This window comes from Ascaphus truei, unplaced genomic scaffold (assembly GCF_040206685.1).
Source record: "Ascaphus truei isolate aAscTru1 unplaced genomic scaffold, aAscTru1.hap1 HAP1_SCAFFOLD_546, whole genome shotgun sequence".
Classification (NCBI taxonomy): Eukaryota; Metazoa; Chordata; class Amphibia; order Anura; family Ascaphidae; genus Ascaphus; species Ascaphus truei.
In genome coordinates, this window is record NW_027456877.1 from 75,933 (window position 1) to 95,286 (window position 19,354).

Genomic DNA, 19,354 nt, shown 5'->3' on the forward strand with positions numbered 1-19,354 from the left:
TGCCTCTCTCTGTGTCTCTCCCCATGCCTCTCTCTGTGTCTCTCCCCATGCTGTGCCTGTGCCGCTCTCTGTGTCTCTCCCCATGCTGTGCCTGTGCCTCTCACTGTGTCTCTCCCCATGCTGTGCCTGTGCCTCTCACTGTGTCTCTCCCCATGCTGTGCCTGTGCCTCTCCCCATGCTGTGCCTGTGCCTCTCTCTGTCTCTCCCCATGCTGTGCCTGTGCCTCTCTCTGTGTCTCTCCCCATGCCTCTCTGTGTCTCTCCCCATGCTGTGCCTGTGCCTCTCTCTGTGTCTCTCCCCATGCTGTGCCTGTGTTCTCTCTCTGTCTCTCCCCATGCTGTGCCTCTCTCTGTGTCTCTCCCCATGCTGTGCCTGTGCCTCTCCCCATACTGTGCCTGTGCCTCTCTCTGTGTCTCTCCCCATGCTGTGCCTGTGTGTCTCTCCCCATGCTGTGCCTGTGCCTCTCTCTGTGTCTCTCCCCATGCTGTGCCTGTGCCTCTCTCTGTGTCTCTCCCCATGCTGTGCCTGTGCCTCTCTCTGTCTCTCCCCATGCTGTGCCTGTGCCTCTCTCTGTGTCTCTCCCCATGCTGTGCCTGTGCCTCTCTCTGTGTCTCTCCCCATGCTGTGCCTGTGTTCTCTCTCTGTCTCTCCCCATGCTGTGCCTCTCTCTGTGTCTCTCCCCATGCTGTACCTGTGCCTCTCTCTGTGTCTCTCTCCATGCTGTGCCTGTGTCTCTCTCTGTGTCTCTCCCCATGCTGTGCCTGTGCCTCTCTGTGTCTCTCCCCATGCTGTGCCTGTCTCTGTGTCTCTCCCCATGCTGTGCCTGTGCCTCTCTCTGTGTCTCTCCCCATGCTGTGCCTGTGCCTCTCTCTGTGTCTCTCCCCATGCTGTGCCTGTGCCTCTCACTGTGTCTCTCCCCATGCTGTGCCTGTGCCTCTCTCTGTGTCTCTCCCCATGCTGTGCCTATGCCACTCTCTGTGTCTCTCCCCATGCTGTGCCTGTGCCTCTCTCTGTGTCTCTCCCCCTGCTGTGCCGGTGTTCTCTCTGTCTCTCCCCATGCTGTGCCTGTGCCTCTCTCTGTGTCTCTCCCCATGCTGTGCCTGTGCCTCTCTCTGTGTCTCTCCCCATGCTGTGCCTGTGCCTCTCTCTGTGTCTCTCCCCATGCTGTGCCTGTGCCTCTCTCTGTGTCTCTCCCCATGCTGTGCCTGTGCCTCTCTGTGTCTCTCCCCATGCTGTGCATGTGCCTCTCTCTGTGTCTCTCCCCATGCTGTGCCTGTGCCTCTCTCTGTCTCTCTCCCCATGCTGTGCCTGTGCCTCTCTCTGTGTCTCTCCCCATGCTGTGCCTGTGCCTCTCTCTGTGTCTCTCCCCATGCTGTGCCTGTGCCTCTCTCTGTGTCTCTCCCCCTGCTGTGCCTGTGCCTCTCTCTGTGTCTCTCCCCTTGCTGTGCCTGTGCCTCTCTCTCTGTCTCTCCCCATGCTGTGCCTGTGCCTCTCTCTGTCTCTCCCCATGCTGTGCCTGTGCCTCTCTCTGTGTTTCTCCCCATGCTGTGCCTGTGCCTCTCTCTGTGTCTCTCCCCATGCTGTGCCTGTGCCTCTCTCTGTGTCTCTCCCCATGCTGTGCCTGTGCCTCTCTCTGTGTCTCTCCCCATGCTGTGCCTGTGCCTCTCTCTGTCTCTCCCCATGCTGTGCCTGTGCCTCTCTCTGTGTCTCTCCCCATGCTGTGCCTGTGCCTCTCTCTGTGTCTCTCCCCATGCTGTGCCTGTGCCTCTCTCTGTGTCTCTCCCCATGCTGTGCCTGTGCCTCTCTCTGTGTCTCTCCCCCTGCTGTGCCTGTCTCTGTCTCTCCCCATGCTGTGCCTGTGCCTCTCTCTGTCTCTCCCCATGCTGTGCCTGTGCCTCTCTCTGTGTCTCTCCCCATGCTGTGCCTGTGCCTCTCTCTGTGTCTCTCCCCATGCTGTGCCTGTGCCTCTCTCTGTGTCTCTCCCCATGCTGTGCCTGTGCCTCTCTCTGTGTCTCTCCCCATGCTGTGCCTCTCTCTGTGTCTCTCCCCATGCTGTGCCTGTGCCTCTCTCTGTGTCTCTCCCCATGCTGTGCCTGTGCCTCTCTCTGTATCTCTCCCCATGCTGTGCCTGTGCCTATCTCTGTCTCTCTCCCCATGCTGTGCCTGTGCCTGTGCCTCTCTCTGTGTCTCTCCCCATGCTGTGCCTGTGCCTCTCTCTGTGTCTCTCCCCATGCTGTGCCTGTGCCTCTCTCTGTGTCTCTCCCCATGCTGTGCCTGTGCCTCTCTCTGTGTCTCTCCCCATGCTGTGCCTGTGCCTCTCTCTGTGTCTCTCCCCATGCTGTGCCTGTGTCTCTCCCCATGCTGTGCCTGTGCCTCTCTCTGTGTCTCTCCCCCTGCTGTGGCTGTGCCTCTCTCTGTGTCTCTCCCCATGCTGTGCCTGTGTCTCTCCCCATGCTGTGCCTGTGCCTCTCTCTGTGTCTCTCCCCATGCTGTGCCTGTGCCTCTCTCTGTGTCTCTCCCCATGCTGTGCCTGTGCATCTCAATGTGTCTCTCCCCATGCTGTGCCTCTCTCTGTGTCTCTCCCCATGCTGTGCCTGTGCCTCTCTCTGTGTCTCTCCCCATGCTGTGCCTGTGCCTCTCCCCATGCTGTGCCTGTGCCTCTCTCTGTGTATCTCCCCATGCTGTGCCTGTGCCTCTCTCTGTGTCTCTCCCCATGCTGTGCCTGTGCCTCTCTGTGTCTCTCCCCATGCTGTGCCTGTGCCTCTCTCTGTGTCTCTCCCCATGCTGTGCCTGTGCCTCTCTCTGTGTCTCTCCCCATGCTGTGCCTGTGCCTCTCTCTGTGTCTCTCCCCATGCCTCTCTCTGTGTCTCTCCCCATGCTGTGCCTGTGCCGCTCTCTGTGTCTCTCCCCATGCTGTGCCTGTGCCTCTCACTGTGTCTCTCCCCATGCTGTGCCTGTGCCTCTCACTGTGTCTCTCCCCATGCTGTGCCTGTGCCTCTCCCCATGCTGTGCCTGTGCCTCTCTCTGTCTCTCCCCATGCTGTGCCTGTGCCTCTCTCTGTGTCTCTCCCCATGCCTCTCTCTGTGTCTCTCCCCATGCTGTGCCTGTGCCTCTCTCTGTGTCTCTCCCCATGCTGTGCCTGTGTTCTCTCTCTGTCTCTCCCCATGCTGTGCCTCTCTCTGTGTCTCTCCCCATGCTGTGCCTGTGCCTCTCTCTGTCTCTCCCCATGCTGTGCCTGTGTTCTCTCTCTGTCTCTCCCCATGCTGTGCCTGTGCCTCTCTCTGTGTCTCTCCCCATGCTGTGCCTGTGTTCTCTCTCTGTCTCTCCCCATGCTGTGCCTCTCTCTGTGTCTCTCCCCATGCTGTACCTGTGCCTCTCTCTGTGTCTCTCTCCATGCTGTGCCTGTGTCTCTCTCTGTGTCTCTCCCCATGCTGTGCCTGTGCCTCTCTGTGTCTCTCCCCATGCTGTGCCTGTCTCTGTGTCTCTCCCCATGCTGTGCCTGTGCCTCTCTCTGTGTCTCTCCCCATGCTGTGCCTGTGCCTCTCTCTGTCTCTCCCCATGCTGTGCCTGTGCCTCTCACTGTGTCTCTCCCCATGCTGTGCCTGTGCCTCTCTCTGTGTCTCTCCCCATGCTGTGCCTATGCCACTCTCTGTGTCTCTCCCCATGCTGTGCCTGTGCCTCTCTCTGTGTCTCTCCCCATGCTGTGCCTGTGCCTCTCTCTGTGTCTCTCCCCATGCTGTGCCTGTGCCTCTCTCTGTGTCTCTCCCCATGCTGTGCCTGTGCCTCTCTCTGTGTCTCTCCCCCTGCTGTGCCTGTGCCTCTCTCTGTGTCTCTCCCCTTGCTGTGCCTGTGCCTCTCTCTCTGTCTCTCCCCATGCTGTGCCTGTGCCTCTCTCTGTCTCTCCCCATGCTGTGCCTGTGCCTCTCTCTGTGTTTCTCCCCATGCTGTGCCTGTGCCTCTCTCTGTGTCTCTCCCCATGCTGTGCCTGTGCCTCTCTCTGTGTCTCTCCCCATGCTGTGCCTGTGCCTCTCTCTGTGTCTCTCCCCATGCTGTGCCTGTGTCTCTCCCCATGCTGTGCCTGTGCCTCTCTCTGTGTCTCTCCCCCTGCTGTGCCTGTGCCTCTCTCTGTGTCTCTCCCCATGCTGTGCCTGTGTCTCTCCCCATGCTGTGCCTGTGCCTCTCTCTGTGTCTCCCCCCATGCTGTGCCTGTGCCTCTCTCTGTGTCTCTCCCCATGCTGTGCCTGTGCATCTCTCTGTGTCTCTCCCCATGCTGTGCCTCTCTCTGTGTCTCTCCCCATGCTGTGCCTGTGCCTCTCTCTGTGTCTCTCCCCATGCTGTGCCTGTGCCTCTCCCCCCCCCCCCTCCCCCCTCCCCATTGTGTGTAAGTGTGTGTCTGTGTCCCCCTTTCTGGAACATACCTGCATGGGTGGGGGAAGCCATCTTGAGCCCTGGCAGCAGACACTGGAAGTTGTCACTGACACTTCCGGGTCTCACTGCTGGGCTCCGCAGCTCAGACTCGGCCCCTGCTCTCCTCCATGCATTCTGTGCTCTCTGCTGCCCCCCCCGCTCTGATGGTCAAAAGCGGAACAGCCACAAAAAAGGGAACATTTTACAGCATGCAGGGCAGCCGGGACAGAGACTAAAAAAACCGGGACAGAGACTAAAAAACCGGGACACCTGGTCACCCTACCCCAAAGCCCTTTTCACCATGTACTGCCAAATCAGTCCAACGTCATCCCCATTTCACACCTCTCCCTTCCCCAGTGCCCTATCGAATGCACAATATTTCTGCAACAAACTCACTGCAATACATGATGTATTAATTTCCAACTCTCAGCCTTCTAAATCATCCCACAAACCTGGCTCACCCCTCAACCACAGCCTCTCCTGCTGCACTCTCCTGTGGTGCTCTCTCCCTTAGCTATAAACCAAGGAATAGGTAGGGCACAGGAGGTAACATACTACTTTCGCTACACTGCACATTTCAAGTCCACACTTTACGTCTCTTTTCCTCCCATTGCCTTCGTTTCGCTATAATCTATTGCACAATCTCTTCGTTCCCATAGTGTCCTGTTATGCCTACGTGATGCACCCTGTTCACTTAGCCCTTTAAGCCCCATTAAATCATAATATTGAACTGTCACCTGCCCCAAATATGAACGACCACAAGTAAAGACAACAGTAACCGCCCAACTTACAATCTTTCCAGCAATATCCGTGGTCGAGGTATTTACGTTCCCCGCGCTTCCCTATTCCAGGAAACCGCGCCGCGGCCTAGTGAAGCACAGATCCCCGACCTCGACTGACAACTACAGCAATCTTGCGCGCTAGTCCCTCGGCGGCGAAGGCGTGCGGATGAGTTCCCTGATGAGGAAATAATGGTTCGATTCCCTATGTGTTCTCTGTAAACTGGTTGAGAGAAAGAGAATTCACTAATTTTGTAACGCGAAGAGAACCGGCGCCGACAGGGTGCCGAATTCCGCTTTCATAGTAGTTTGGCCCTCACTGGCCTCCGTAGCCACAAACACCTATGGTACACAACACCATAGCAGTACACACAGCTAAAGGAAGTCCGACATTAACATATTCTCTGCCATAGACCGCTCGAGCACAGACAGGGATAACTTACACAGATTAACCCCATTGCAGCCAGAGAGAACTTTATATCAGCATTGTGCATGAAGCTAGGGAGTTCCTACTCTAATGTATGCAATAATATTGTGTAACTAACTAATTATTCCGTTTATCTTTGTAAGATTAAAAAAATGTACAAAGTCAACGAATGCTTACTGCTTTCACAGAAAATATGTTTCCTGTGTCGAAAATAACTTAAGTGCACGCAGTGTCGTACAATAATTTTTTTCTATTTATTTTACAATCTAGAGTTCTCTGTCTCTCTCTCCCCCATTCTTTGTCTCTCTCCCCTTCCCCATTCTCTGTCTCTCTCCCCCCATTCTTTGTGTCTCCCCCACCCCCACTCTGTGCCCCTCTTCCCATGCTGTGCCTGTGCCTCTCTCTCTGTCTCTCCCCATGCTGTGCCAGTGCCTCTCTCTGTGTCTCTCCCCCCTCCATTCTCTGTCTATCTCCCCCCTCCATTCTCTGTCTCTCCCCCCTCCATTCTCTCTCTCCCCCCTCCATTCTCTCTCTCCCCCCTCCATTCTCTCCATCCCCCCTCCATTCTCTGTCTCTCCCACCTCCATTCTCTGTCTCTCCCACCTCCATTCTCTGTCTCTCTCCCCCCATTCTCTGTCTCTCTCCCCCCATTCTCTGTGTCTCTCTCAATCCTCCATTCTTTGTCTGTCTCTCTCTCCCCCCATTCTCTCTCTCCCCCATTCTCTGTCTCTCTCCACCCCTTCTGTCTCTCTCTCCCCTCCCCCATTCTCTGTGTCTCTCCTCCATTTTCTGTCTCTCTCCCCCCCATTCTGTCTCTCTCCCCCCCATTCTGTCTCTCTCCCCCCCATTCTGTCTCTCTCCCCCCCATTCTGTCTCTCTCCCCCCCATTCTGTCTCTCTCCCCCCCATTCTGTCTCTCTCCCCCCCATTCTGTCTCTCTCCCCCCCATTCTGTCTCTCTCCCCCCCATTCTGTCTCTCACCCCCCATTCTTTTTGTCTCCCCCCCCCCCACTCTGTGCACCTCTTCCCATGCTGTGCCCCTCTCCCCATGCTGTGCCTCTCCCCCCACACTGTCTCTCCCTATGCTGTGCCTGTGCCTCTCTCTGTGTCTCTACCCATGCTGTGCCTGTGCCTCTCTCTGTGTCTCTACCCATGCTGTGCCTGTGCCTCTCTCTGTGCCTCTCCCCATGCTGTCTCTCCCCATGCTGTCTCTCCCCATGCTGTCTCTCCCCATGCTGTCTCTCCCCATGCTGTGCCTGTGCCTCTCCCTCTCCCCATACTGTGCCTGTGCCTCTCTCTGTGTCTCTCCCCATGCTGTGCCTGTGTGTCTCTCCCCATGCTGTGCCTGTGCCTCTATCTGTGTCTCTCCCCATGCTGTGCCTGTGCCTCTCTGTGTCTCTCCCCATGCTGTGCCTGTGCCTCTCTCTGTGTCTCTCCCCATGCTGTCTCTCCCCATGCTGTGCCTGTGCCTCTCCCCATACTGTGCCTGTGCCTCTCTCTGTGTCTCTCCCCATGCTGTGCCTGTGTGTCTCTCCCCATGCTGTGCCTGTGCCTCTCTCTGTGTCTCTCCCCATGCTGTGCCTGTGCCTCTCTCTGTGTCTCTCCCCATGCTGTGCCTGTGCCTCTCTCCGTGTCTCTCCCCATGCCTCTCTCTGTGTCTCTCCCCATGCTGTGCCTGTGCCTCTCTCTGTGTCTCTCCCCATGCTGTGCCTGTGCCTCTCTCTGTGTCTCTCCCCATGCTGTGCCTGTGCCTCTCTATGTGTCTCTCCCCATGCTGTGCCTGTGCCTCTCTCTGTGTCTCTCCCCCTGCTGTGCCTGTGCCTCTCTCTGTGTCTCTCCCCATGCTGTGCCTGTGTCTCTCCCCATGCTGTGCCTGTGCCTCTCTCTGTGTCTCTCCCCATGCTGTGCCTGTGCCTCTCTCTGTGTCTCTCCCCATGCTGTGCCTGTGCATCTCAATGTGTCTCTCCCCATGCTGTGCCTCTCTCTGTGTCTCTCCCCATGCTGTGCCTGTGCCTCTCTCTGTGTCTCTCCCCATGCTGTGCCTGTGCCTCTCCCCATGCTGTGCCTGTGCCTCTCTCTGTGTCTCTCCCCATGCTGTGCCTGTGCCTCTCTCTGTGTCTCTCCCCATGCTGTGCCTGTGCCTCTCTGTGTCTCTCCCCATGCTGTGCCTGTGCCTGTGCCTCTCTCTGTGTCTCTCCCCATGCTGTGCCTGTGCCTCTCTCTGTGTCTCTCCCCATGCTGTGCCTGTGCCTCTCTCTGTGTCTCTCCCCATGCCTCTCTCTGTGTCTCTCCCCATGCTGTGCCTGTGCCTCTCTCTGTGTCTCTCCCCATGCTGTGCCTGTGCCTCTCTCTGTGTCTCTCCCCATGCTGTGCCTGTGCCTCTCTCTGTGTCTCTCCCCATGCCTCTCTCTGTGTCTCTCCCCATGCTGTGCCTGTGCCGCTCTCTGTGTCTCTCCCCATGCTGTGCCTGTGCCTCTCACTGTCTCTCCCCATGCTGTGCCTGTGCCTCTCACTGTGTCTCTCCCCATGCTGTGCCTGTGCCTCTCTGTGTCTCTCCCCATGCTGTGCCTGTGCCTCTCTCTGTCTCTCCCCATGCTGTGCCTGTGCCTCTCTCTGTGTCTCTCCCCATGCCTCTCTCTGTGTCTCTCCCCATGCTGTGCCTGTGCCTCTCTCTGTGTCTCTCCCCATGCTGTGCCTGTGTTCTCTCTCTGTCTCTCCCCATGCTGTGCCTCTCTCTGTGTCTCTCCCCATGCTGTGCCTGTGCCTCTCTCTGTCTCTCCCCATGCTGTGCCTGTGTTCTCTCTCTGTCTCTCCCCATGCTGTGCCTGTGCCTCTCTCTGTGTCTCTCCCCATGCTGTGCCTGTGTTCTCTCTCTGTCTCTCCCCATGCTGTGCCTCTCTCTGTGTCTCTCCCCATGCTGTACCTGTGCCTCTCTCTGTGTCTTTCTCCATGCTGTGCCTGTGTCTCTCTCTGTGTCTCTCCCCATGCTGTGCCTGTGCCTCTCTGTGTCTCTCCCCATGCTGTGCCTGTCTCTGTGTCTCTCCCCATGCTGTGCCTGTGCCTCTCTCTGTGTCTCTCCCCATGCTGTGCCTGTGCCTCTCTCTGTCTCTCCCCATGCTGTGCCTGTGCCTCTCACTGTGTCTCTCCCCATGCTGTGCCTGTGCCTCTCTCTGTGTCTCTCCCCATGCTGTGCCTATGCCACTCTCTGTGTCTCTCCCCATGCTGTGCCTGTGCCTCTCTCTGTGTCTCTCCCCATGCTGTGCCTGTGCCTCTCTCTGTGTCTCTCCCCATGCTGTGCCTGTGCCTCTCTCTGTGTCTCTCCCCATGCTGTGCCTGTGCCTCTCTCTGTGTCTCTCCCCCTGCTGTGCCTGTGCCTCTCTCTGTGTCTCTCCCCTTGCTGTGCCTGTGCCTCTCTCTCTGTCTCTCCCCATGCTGTGCCTGTGCCTCTCTCTGTCTCTCCCCATGCTGTGCCTGTGCCTCTCTCTGTGTTTCTCCCCATGCTGTGCCTGTGCCTCTCTCTGTGTCTCTCCCCATGCTGTGCCTGTGCCTCTCTCTGTGTCTCTCCCCATGCTGTGCCTGTGCCTCTCTCTGTGTCTCTCCCCATGCTGTGCCTGTGCCTCTCTCTGTCTCTCCCCATGCTGTGCCTGTGCCTCTCTCTGTGTCTCTCCCCATGCTGTGCCTGTGCCTCTCTCTGTGTCTCTCCCCATGCTGTGCCTGTGCCTCTCTCTGTGTCTCTCCCCCTGCTGTGCCTGTGCCTCTCTCTGTGTCTCTCCCCATGCTGTGCCTGTGCCTCTCTCTGTGTCTCTCCCCATGCTGTGCCTGTGCCTCTCTCTGTGTCTCTCCCCATGCTGTGCCTGTGCCTCTCTCTGTGTCTCTCCCCATGCTGTGCCTGTGCCTCTCTCTGTGTCTCTCCCCATGCTGTGCCTGTGTCTCTCTCTGTGTCTCTCCCCATGCTGTGCCTGTGCCTCTCTCTGTATCTCTCCCCATGCTGTGCCTGTGCCTCTCTCTGTGTCTCTCCCCATGCTGTGCCTGTGCCTGTGCCTCTCTCTGTGTCTCTCCCCATGCTGTGCCTGTGCCTCTCTCTGTGTCTCTCCCCATGCTGTGCCTGTGCCTCTCTCTGTGTCTCTCCCCATGCTGTGCCTGTGCCTCTCTCTGTGTCTCTCCCCATGCTGTGCCTGTGCCTCTCTCTGTGTCTCTCCCCATGCTGTGCCTGTGTCTCTCCCCATGCTGTGCCTGTGCCTCTCTCTGTGTCTCTCCCCATGCTGTGCCTGTGCCTCTCTCTGTGTCTCTCCCCATGCTGTGCCTGTGCCTCTCTCTGTGTCTCTCCCCATGCTGTGCCTGTGCCTCTCTCTGTCTCTCCCCATGCTGTGCCTGTGCCTCTCACTGTGTCTCTCCCCATGCTGTGCCTGTGCCTCTCTCTGTGTCTCTCCCCATGCTGTGCCTATGCCACTCTCTGTGTCTCTCCCCATGCTGTGCCTGTGCCTCTCTCTGTGTCTCTCCCCATGCTGTGCCTGTGCCTCTCTCTGTGTCTCTCCCCATGCTGTGCCTGTGCCTCTCTCTGTGTCTCTCCCCATGCTGTGCCTGTGCCTCTCTCTGTGTCTCTCCCCATGCTGTGCCTGTGCCTCTCTCTGTGTCTCTCCCCATGCTGTGCCTGTGTCTCTCCCCATGCTGTGCCTGTGCCTCTCTCTGTGTCTCTCCCCATGCTGTGCCTGTGCCTCTCTCTGTGTCTCTCCCCATGCTGTGCCTGTGCCTCTCTCTGTGTCTCTCCCCATGCTGTGCCTGTGCCTCTCTCTGTGTCTCTCCCCATGCTGTGCCTGTGTCTCTCCCCATGCTGTGCCTGTGCCTCTCTCTGTGTCTCTCCCCCTGCTGTGCCTGTGCCTCTCTCTGTGTCTCTCCCCATGCTGTGCCTGTGTCTCTCCCCATGCTGTGCCTGTGCCTCTCTCTGTGTCTCTCCCCATGCTGTGCCTGTGCCTCTCTCTGTGTCTCTCCCCATGCTGTGCCTGTGTCTCTCCCCATGCTGTGCCTGTGCCTCTCTCTGTGTCTCTCCCCATGCTGTGCCTGTGCCTCTCTCTGTGTCTCTCCCCATGCTGTGCCTGTGTCTCTCCCCATGCTGTGCCTGTGCCTCTCTCTGTCTCTCCCCCTGCTGTGCCTGTGCCTCTCTCTGTGTCTCTCCCCATGCTGTGCCTGTGTCTCTCCCCATGCTGTGCCTGTGCCTCTCTCTGTGTCTCCCCCCATGCTGTGCCTGTGCATCTCTCTGTGTCTCTCCCCATGCTGTGCCTCTCTCTGTGTCTCTCCCCATGCTGTGCCTGTGCCTCTCTCTGTGTCTCTCCCCATGCTGTGCCTGTGCCTCTCCCCCCCCCTCCCCATTGTGTGTGAGTGTGTGTCTGTGTCCCCCTTTCTGGAACATACCTGCATGGGTGGGGGAAGCCATCTTGAGCCCTGGCAGCAGACACTGGAAGTTGTCACTGACACTTCCGGGTCTCACTGCTGGGCTCCGCAGCTCAGACTCGGCCCCTGCTCTCCTCCATGCATTCTGTGCTCTCTGCTGCCCCCCCCGCTCTGATGGTCAAAAGCGGAACAGCCACAAAAAAGGGAACATTTTACAGCATGCAGGGCAGCCGGGACAGAGACTAAAAAAACCGGGACAGAGACTAAAAAACCGGGACACCTGGTCACCCTACCCCAAAGCCCTTTTCACCATGTACTGCCAAATCAGTCCAACGTCATCCCCATTTCACACCTCTCCCTTCCCCAGTGCCCTATGGAATGCACAATATTTCTGCAACAAACTCACTGCAATACATGATGTATTAATTTCCAACTCTCAGCCTTCTAAATCATCCCACAAACCTGGCTCACCCCTCAGACACAGCCTCTCCTGCTGCACTCTCCTGTGGTGCTCTCTCCCTTAGCTATAAACCAAGGAATAGGTAGGGCACAGGAGGTAACATACTACTTTCGCTACACTGCACATTTCAAGTCCACACTTTACGTCTCTTTTCCTCCCATTGCCTTCGTTTCGCTATAATCTATTGCACAATCTCTTCGTTCCCATAGTGTCCTGTTATGCCTACGTGATGCACCCTGTTCACTTAGCCCTTTAAGCCCCATTAAATCATAATATTGAACTGTCACCTGCCCCAAATATGAACGACCACAAGTAAAGACAACAGTAACCGCTCCGCTTACAATCTTTCCAGCAATATCCGTGGTCGAGGTATTTACGTTCCCCGCGCTTCCCTATTCCAGGAAACCGCGCCGCGGCCTAGTGAAGCACAGATCCCCGACCTCGACTGACGACTACAGCAATCTTGCGCGCTAGTCCCTCGGCGGCGAATGAGTTCCCTGGTGAGTAAATAATGGTTCGATTCCCTATGTGTTCTCTGTAAACTGTTTGAGAGAAAGAGAATTCACTAATTTTGTAACGCGAAGAGAACCGGCGCCGACAGGGTGCCGAATTCCGCTTTCATAGAAGTTTGGCCCTCACTGGCCTCCGTAGCCACAAACACCTATGGTACACAACACCATAGCAGTACACACAGCTAAAGGAAGTCGGACATTAACACATTCTCTGCTATAGACCGCTCGAGCACAGACAGGGATAACTTACACAGATTAACCCCATTGCAGCCAGAGAGAACTTTATATCAGCATTATGCATGAAGCTAGGGAGTTCCTACTCTAATGTATGCAATAATATTGTGTAACTAACTAATTATTCCGTTTATCTTTGTAAGATTAAAAAAATGTACAAAGTCAACAAATGCTTACTGCTTTCACAGAAAATATGTTTCCTGTGTCGAAAATAACTTAAGTGCACGCAGTGTCGTACAATAATTTTTTTCTATTTATTTTACAATCTAGAGTTCTCTGTCTCTCTCTCCCACATTCTTTGTCTCTCTCCCCTTCCCCATTCTCTGTCTCTCTCCCCCCATTCTTTGTGTCTAACCCACCCCCACTCTGTGCCCCTCTTCCCATGCTGTGCCTGTGCCTCTTTCTCTGTCTCTCCCCATGCTGTGCCAGTGCCTCTCTCTGTGTCTCTCCCCCCTCCATTCTCTCTCTCCCCCATTCTCTGTCTCTCTCCACCCCTTCTGTCTCTATCTCCCCCCCCCATTCTCTGTCTCTCCCCCATTCTTTGTCTCTCTCTCCCCTCCCCCATTCTCTGTGTCTCTCCTCCATTTTCTGTCTCTCTCCCCCCCATTCTGTCTCTCTCCCCCCCATTCTGTCTCTCTCCCCCCATTCTTTTTGTCTCCCCCCCCCACTCTGTGCACCTCTTCCCATGCTGTGCCCCTCTCCCCATGCTGTGCCTCTCCCCCCACACTGTCTCTCCCCATGCTGTGCCTGTGCCTCTCTCTGGGTCTCTCCCTATGCTGTGCCTGTGCCTCTCTCTGTGTCTCTACCCATGCTGTGCCTGTGCCTCTCTCTGTGTCTCTCCCCATGCTGTCTCTCCCCATGCTGTGCCTGTGCCTCTCCCCATACTGTGCCTGTGCCTCTCTCTGTGTCTCTCCCCATGCTGTGCCTGTGTGTCTCTCCCCATGCTGTGCCTGTGCCTCTATCTGTGTCTCTCCCCATGCTGTGCCTGTGCCTCTCTCTGTGTCTCTCCCCATGCTGTCTCTCCCCATGCTGTGCCTGTGCCTCTCCCCATACTGTGCCTGTGCCTCTCTCTGTGTCTCTCCCCATGCTGTGCCTGTGTCTCTCCCCATGCTGTGCCTGTGCCTCTCCCCATGCTGTGCCTGTGCCTCTCCCCATGCTGTGCCTGTGCCGCTCTCTGTGTCTCTCCCCATGCTGTGCCTGTGCCTCTCTCTGTCTCTCCCCATGCTGTGCCTCTCTCTGTATCTCTCTCCCCATGCTGTGCCTGTGCCTCTCTCTGTCTCTCCCCATGCTGTGTCTCTCCCCATGCTGTGCCTGTGCCTCTCTCTGTGTCTCTCCCCATGCTGTGTCTCTCCCCATGCTGTGCCTGTGCCTCTCTCTGTGTCTCTCCCCATGCTGTGCCTGTGCCTCTCTCTGTGTCTCGCCCCATGCTGTGCCTGTGCCTCTCTCTGTGTCTCTCCCCATGCTGTGCCTGTCTCTGTGTCTCTCCCCCTACTGTGCCGGTGTTCTCTCTGTGTCTCTCCCCATGCTGTGCCTGTGCCTCTCTCTGTGTCTCTCCCCATGCTGTGCCTGTGCCTCTCTCTGTGTCTCTCCCCATGCTGTGCCTGTGCCTCTCTCTGTGTCTCTCCCCCTGCTGTGCCTGTGCCTCTCTCTGTGTCTCTCCCCCTGCTGTGCCGGTGTTCTCTCTGTCTCTCCCCATGTTGTGCCTGTGCCTCTCTCTGTCTCTCCCCATGCTGTGCCTGTGCCTCTCTCTGTGTCTCTCCCCATGCTGTGCCTGTGCCTCTCTCTGTGTCTCTCCCCATGCTGTGCCTGTGCCTCTCTCTGTGTCTCTCCCCATGCTGTGCCTGTGCCTCTCTCTGTGTCTCTCCCCATGCTGTGCCTGTGCCTCTCTCTGTCTCTCCCCCTGCTGTGCCTGTGCCTCTCTCTGTGTCTCTCCCCATGCTGTGCCTGTGCCTCTCTCTGTGTCTCTCCCCATGCTGTGCCTGTGCCTCTCTCTGTGTCTCTCCCCATGCTGTGCCTGTGCCTCTCTCTGTGTCTTTCCCCATGCTGTGCCTGTGCCTCTCTCTGTGTCTCTCCCCATGCTGTGCCTGTGCCTCTCTCTGTGTCTCTCCCCATGCTGTGCATGTGCCTCTCTCTGTGTCTCTCCCCATGCTGTGCCTGTGCCTCTCTCTGTATCTCTCCCCATGCTGTGCCTGTGCCTCTCTCTGTATCTCTCCCCATGCTGTGCCTGTGCCTCTCTCTGTGTACCTCCCCATGCTGTGCCTGTCTCTGTGTCTCTCCCCCTACTGTGCCGGTGTTCTCTCTGTGTCTCTCCCCATGCTGTGCCTGTGCCTCTCTCTGTGTCTCTCCCCATGCTGTGCCTGTGCCTCTCTCTGTGTCTCTCCCCATGCTGTGCCTGTGCCTCTCTCTGTGTCTCTCCCCATGCTGTGCCTGTGCCTCTCTCTGTGTCTCTCCCCATGCTGTGCCTCTCTCTGTGTCTCTCCCCCTGCTGTGCCTGTGCCTCTCTCTGTGTCTCTCCCCATGCTGTGCCTGTGCCTCTCTCTGTGTCTCTCCCCATGCTGTGCCTGTGCCTCTCTCTGTGTCTCTCCCCATGCTGTGCCTGTGCCTCTCTCTGTGTCTCTCCCCATGCTGTGCCTGTGCCTCTCTCTGTGTCTCTCCCCATGCTGTGCCTGTGCCTCTCTCTGTGTCTCTCCCCATGCTGTGCCTGTGCCTCTCTCTGTGTCTCTCCCCATGCTGTGCCTGTGCCTCTCTCTGTGTCTCTCCCCATGCTGTGCCTGTGCCTCTCTCTGTGTCTCTACCCATGCCTCTCTCTGTGTCTCTACCCATGCCTCTCTCTGTGTCTCTCCCCATGCTGTGCCTGTGCCTCTCTCTGTGTCTCTACCCATGCCTCTCTCTGTGTCTCTCCCCATGCTGTGCCTGTGCCTCTCCCTGTGTCTCTCCCCATGCTGTGCTTGTGCCTCTCTCTGTGTCTCTCCCCATGCTGTGCCTGTGCCTCTCTCTGTCTCTCCCCATGCTGTGCCTGTGCCTCTCTCTGTGTCTCTCCCCATGCCTCTCTCTGTGTCTCTCCCCATGCTGTGCCTGTGCCTCTCTCTGTGTCTCTCCCCATGCTGTGCCTGTGCCTCTCTCTGTGTCTCTCCCCATGCTGTGCCTGTGCCTCTCTCTGTGTCTCTCCCCATGCTGTGCCTGTGCCTCTCTCTTTGTCTCTCCCCATGCTGTGCCTGTGCCTCTCTCTGTGTCTCTCCCCATGCTGTGCCTGTGCCTCTCTCTGTGTCTCTCCCCATGCTGTGCCTGTGCCTCTCTCTGTGTCTCTCCCCATGCTGTGCCTGTGCCTCTCTCTGTGTCTCTCCCCATGCTGTGCCTGTGCCTCTCTCTGTGTCTCTCCCCATGCTGTGCCTGTGCCTCTCTCTGTGTCTCTCCCCATGCTGTGCCTGTGCCTCTCTCTGTGTCTCTCCCCATGCTGTGCCTGTGCCTCTCTCTGTGTCTCTCCCCATGCTGTGCCTGTGCCTCTCTCTGTGTCTCTCCCCATGCTGTGCCTGTGCCTCTCTCTGTGTCTCTCCCCATGCTGTGCCTGTGCCTCTCTCTGTGTCTCTCCCCATGCTGTGCCTGTGCCTCTCTCTGTGTCTCTCCCCATGCCTCTCTCTGTGTCTCTCCCCATGCTGTGCCTGTGCCTCTCTCTGTGTCTCTCCCCATGCTGTGCCTGTGCCTCTCTCTGTGTCTCTCCCCATGCTGTGCCTGTGCCTCTCTCTGTGTCTCTCCCCATGCTGTGCCTGTGCCTCTCTCTGTGTCTCTCCCCATGCTGTGCCTGTGCCTCTCTCTGTGTCTCTCCCCATGCTGTGCCTGTGCCTCTCTCTGTGTCTCTCCCCATGCTGTGCCTGTGCCTCTCTCTGTGTCTCTCCCCATGCTGTGCCTGTGCCTCTCTCTGTCTCTCCCCATGCTGTGCCTGTGCCTCTCTCTGTGTCTCTCCCCATGCTGTGCCTGTGCCTCTCTCTGTGTCTCTCTCCATGCTGTGCCTGTGCTTCTCTCTGTGTCTCTCCCAATGCCTCTCTCTGTGTCTCTCCCCATGCTGTGCCTGTGCCTCTCTCTGTGTCTCTCCCCATGCTGTGCCTGTGCCTCTCTCTGTGTCTCTCCCCATGCTGTGCCTGTGCCTCTCTCTGTCTCTCCCCATGCTGTGCCTGTGCCTCTCTCTGTGTCTCTCCCCATGCCTCTCTCTGTGTCTCTCCCCATGCTGTGCCTGTGCCTCTCTCTGTGTCTCTCCCCATGCTGTGCCTGTGCCTCTCTCTGTGTCTCTCCCCATGCTGTGCCTGTGCCTCTCTCTGTCTCTCCCCATGCTGTGCCTGTGCCTCTCCCCATGCCTCTCCTCATGCTGTGCCTGTGCCTCTCTCTGTGTCTCTCCCCATGCTGTGCCTGTGCCTCTCTCTGTGTCTCTCCCCATGCTGTGCCTGTGCCTCCCCCCCCCCCCCCTTTGTGTGTGAGTGTGTGTCTGTGTCCCCCTTTCTGGAACATACCTGCATGGGTGGGGGAAGCCATCTTGAGCCCTGGCAGCAGACACTGGAAGTTGTCACTGACACTTCCGGGTCTCACTGCTGGGCTCCGCAGCTCAGACTCGGCCCCTGCTCTCCTCCATGCATTCTGTGCTCTCTGCTGCCCCCCACCCCCCCTGCTCTGATGGTCAAAAGCGGAACAGCCACAAAAAAGGGAACATTTTACAGCATGCAGGGCAGCCGGGACAGAGACTAAAAAAACCGGGACAGAGACTAAAAAACCGGGACACCTGGTCACCCTACCCACACCCTACCCCAAAGCCCTTTTCACCATGTACTGCCAAATCAGTCCAACTTCATCCCCATTTCACACCTCTCCCTTCCCCAGTGCCCTATGGAATGCACAATATTTCTGCAACAAACTCACTGCAATACATGATGTATTAATTTCCAACTCTCAGCCTTCTAAATCATCCCACAAACCTGGCTCACCCCTCAGACACAGCCTCTCCTGCTGCACTCTCCTGTGGTGCTCTCTCCCTTAGCTATAAACCAAGGAATAGGTAGGGCACAGGAGGTAACATACTACTTTCGCTACACTGCACATTTCAAGTCCACACTTTACGTCTCTTTTCCTCCCATTGCCTTTGTTTCGCTATAATCTATTGCACAATCTCTTCGTTCCCATAGTGTCCTGTTATGCCTACGTGATGCACCCTGTTCACTTAGCCCTTTAAGCCCCATTAAATCATAATATTGAACTGTCACCTGCCCCAAATATGAACGACCACAAGTAAAGACAACAGTAACCGCTCCGCTTACAATCTTTCCAGCAATATCCGTGGTCGAGGTATTTACGTTGCCCGCGCTTCCCTATTCCAGGAAACCGCGCCGCGGCCTAGTGAAGCAGAGATCCCCGACCTCGACTGATGACTACAGCAATCTTGCGCGCTAGTCCCTCGGCAGCGAAGGCGTGCGGATGAGTTCCCTGATGAGGAAATAATGGTTCGATTCCCTATGTGTTCTCTGTAAACTGTTTGAGAGAAAGAGAATTCACTAATTTTGTAACGCGAAGAGAACCGGCGCCGACAGGGTGCCGAATTCCGGTTTCATAGTAGTTTGGCCCTCACTGGCCTCCGTAGCCACAAACACCTATGGTACCCAACACCATAGCAGTACACACAGCTAAAGGAAGTCGGACATTAACACATTCTCTGCTATAGACCGCTCGAGCACAGACAGGGATAACTTACACAGATTAACCCCATTGCAGCCAGAGAGAACTTTATATCAGCATTATGCATGAAGCTAGGGAGTTCCTACTCTAATGTATGCAATAATATTGTGTAACTAACTAATTATTCCGTTTATCTTTGTAAGATTAAAAAAATGTACAAAGTCAACGAATGCTTACTGCTTTCACAGAAAATATGTTTCCTGTGTCGCAAATAACTTAAGTGCACGCAGTGTCGTACAATAATTTTTTTCTATTTATTTTACAATCTAGAGTTCTCTGTCTCTCTCTCCCCCATTCTTTGTCTCTCTCCCCTTCCCCATTCTCTGTCTCTCTCCCCCCATTCTTTGTGTCTCCCCCACCCCCACTCTGTGCCCCTCTTCCCATGCTGTGCCTGTGCCTCTCTCTCTGTCTCTCCCCATGCTGTGCCAGTGCCTCTCTCTGTGTCTCTCCCCCCTCCATTCTCTGTCTATCTCCCCCCTCCATTCTCTGTCTCTCCCCCCTCCATTCTCTGTCTCCCCCCTCCATTCTCTCTCTCCCCCCTCCATTCTCTGTCTCTCCCACCTCCATTCTCTGTCTCTCCCACCTCCATTCTCTGTCTCTCTCCCCCCATTCTCTGTCTCTCTCCCCCCATTCTCTGTGTCTCTCTCAATCCTCCATTCTTTGTCTGTCTCTCTCTCCCCCCATTCTCTCTCTCCCCCATTCTCTGTCTCTCTCCACCCCTTCTGTCTCTCTCTCCCCTCCCCCATTCTCTGTGTCTCTCCTCCATTTTCTGTCTCTCTCCCCCCCATTCTGTCTCTCTCCCCCCCATTCTGTCTCTCTCCCCCCCATTCTGTCTCTCTCCCCCCCATTCTGTCTCTCTCCCCCCCATTCTGTCTCTCTCCCCCCCATTCTGTCTCTCTCCCCCCATTCTTTTTGTCTCCCCCCCCCCCACTCTGTGCACCTCTTCCCATGCTGTGCCCCTCTCCCCATGCTGTGCCTCTCCCCCCACACTGTCTCTCCCCATGCTGTGCTTGTGCCTCTCTCTATGCTGTGCCTGTGCCTCTCTCTGTGTCTCTACCCATGCTGTGCCTGTGCCTCTCTCTGTGTCTCTCCCCATGCTGTCTCTCCCCATGCTGTCTCTCCCCATGCTGTCTCTCCCCATGCTGTGCCTGTGCCTCTCCCCATACTGTGCCTGTGCCTGTGCCTCTCCCCATACTGTGCCTGTGCCTCTCTCTGTGTCTCTCCCCATGCTGTGCCTGTGCCTCTATCTGTGTCTCTCCCCATGCTGTGCCTGTGCCTCTCTGTGTCTCTCCCCATGCTGTGCCTGTGCCTCTCTCTGTGTCTCTCCCCATGCTGTCTCTCCCCATGCTGTGCCTGTGCCTCTCCCCATACTGTGCCTGTGCCTCTCTCTGTGTCTCTCCCCATGCTGTGCCTGTGTGTCTCTCTGTCTCTCC

At 56.7% G+C, this 19,354-nt stretch overlaps 1 protein-coding gene and 1 long non-coding RNA gene across 16 annotated transcripts in view; one reads left to right on the plus strand and one right to left on the minus strand.

Moving 5' to 3' along the window:
* Positions 1 to 19,354, minus strand: part of LOC142485302 (integrator complex subunit 2-like) — a 94,956-nt gene that overhangs the window by 60,599 nt on the left and 15,003 nt on the right. The window contains exons 1-4 of one of the 10 annotated variants that reach the window (XM_075584335.1): positions 11,802 to 11,924; positions 11,022 to 11,171; positions 5,199 to 5,409; positions 4,419 to 4,568 (exon numbers count right to left, since the gene is read on the minus strand). The exons of 2 other annotated variants lie outside the window; for them this stretch is intronic. In XM_075584335.1, coding sequence (XP_075440450.1) covers positions 4,419 to 4,440 — 22 coding nt within the window. In that variant the 5' untranslated portion in view covers positions 4,441 to 4,568; positions 5,199 to 5,409; positions 11,022 to 11,171; positions 11,802 to 11,924. Of the gene's footprint in view, positions 1 to 4,418; positions 4,569 to 4,868; positions 5,164 to 5,198; positions 5,867 to 11,021; positions 11,172 to 11,462; positions 11,769 to 11,801; positions 11,925 to 19,354 lie in introns of those variants that run through there. 7 more of the 10 variants (XM_075584338.1, XM_075584339.1, XM_075584345.1 and 4 more) reach the window with 7 other exon arrangements.
* The window catches only part of LOC142485303 (uncharacterized), a 79,970-nt gene that overhangs the window by 8,296 nt on the left and 52,320 nt on the right, over positions 1 to 19,354 (plus strand). For 3 of the 6 annotated variants that reach the window (XR_012798371.1, XR_012798367.1, XR_012798366.1), the window contains exons 3-5: positions 5,259 to 5,381; positions 11,862 to 11,960; positions 17,567 to 17,689. This is a non-coding gene — a long non-coding RNA (uncharacterized LOC142485303). Of the gene's footprint in view, positions 1 to 4,956; positions 5,227 to 5,258; positions 5,382 to 10,890; positions 11,830 to 11,861; positions 11,961 to 17,566; positions 17,690 to 19,354 lie in introns of those variants that run through there. The other 3 variants (XR_012798368.1, XR_012798369.1, XR_012798370.1) reach the window with 3 other exon arrangements.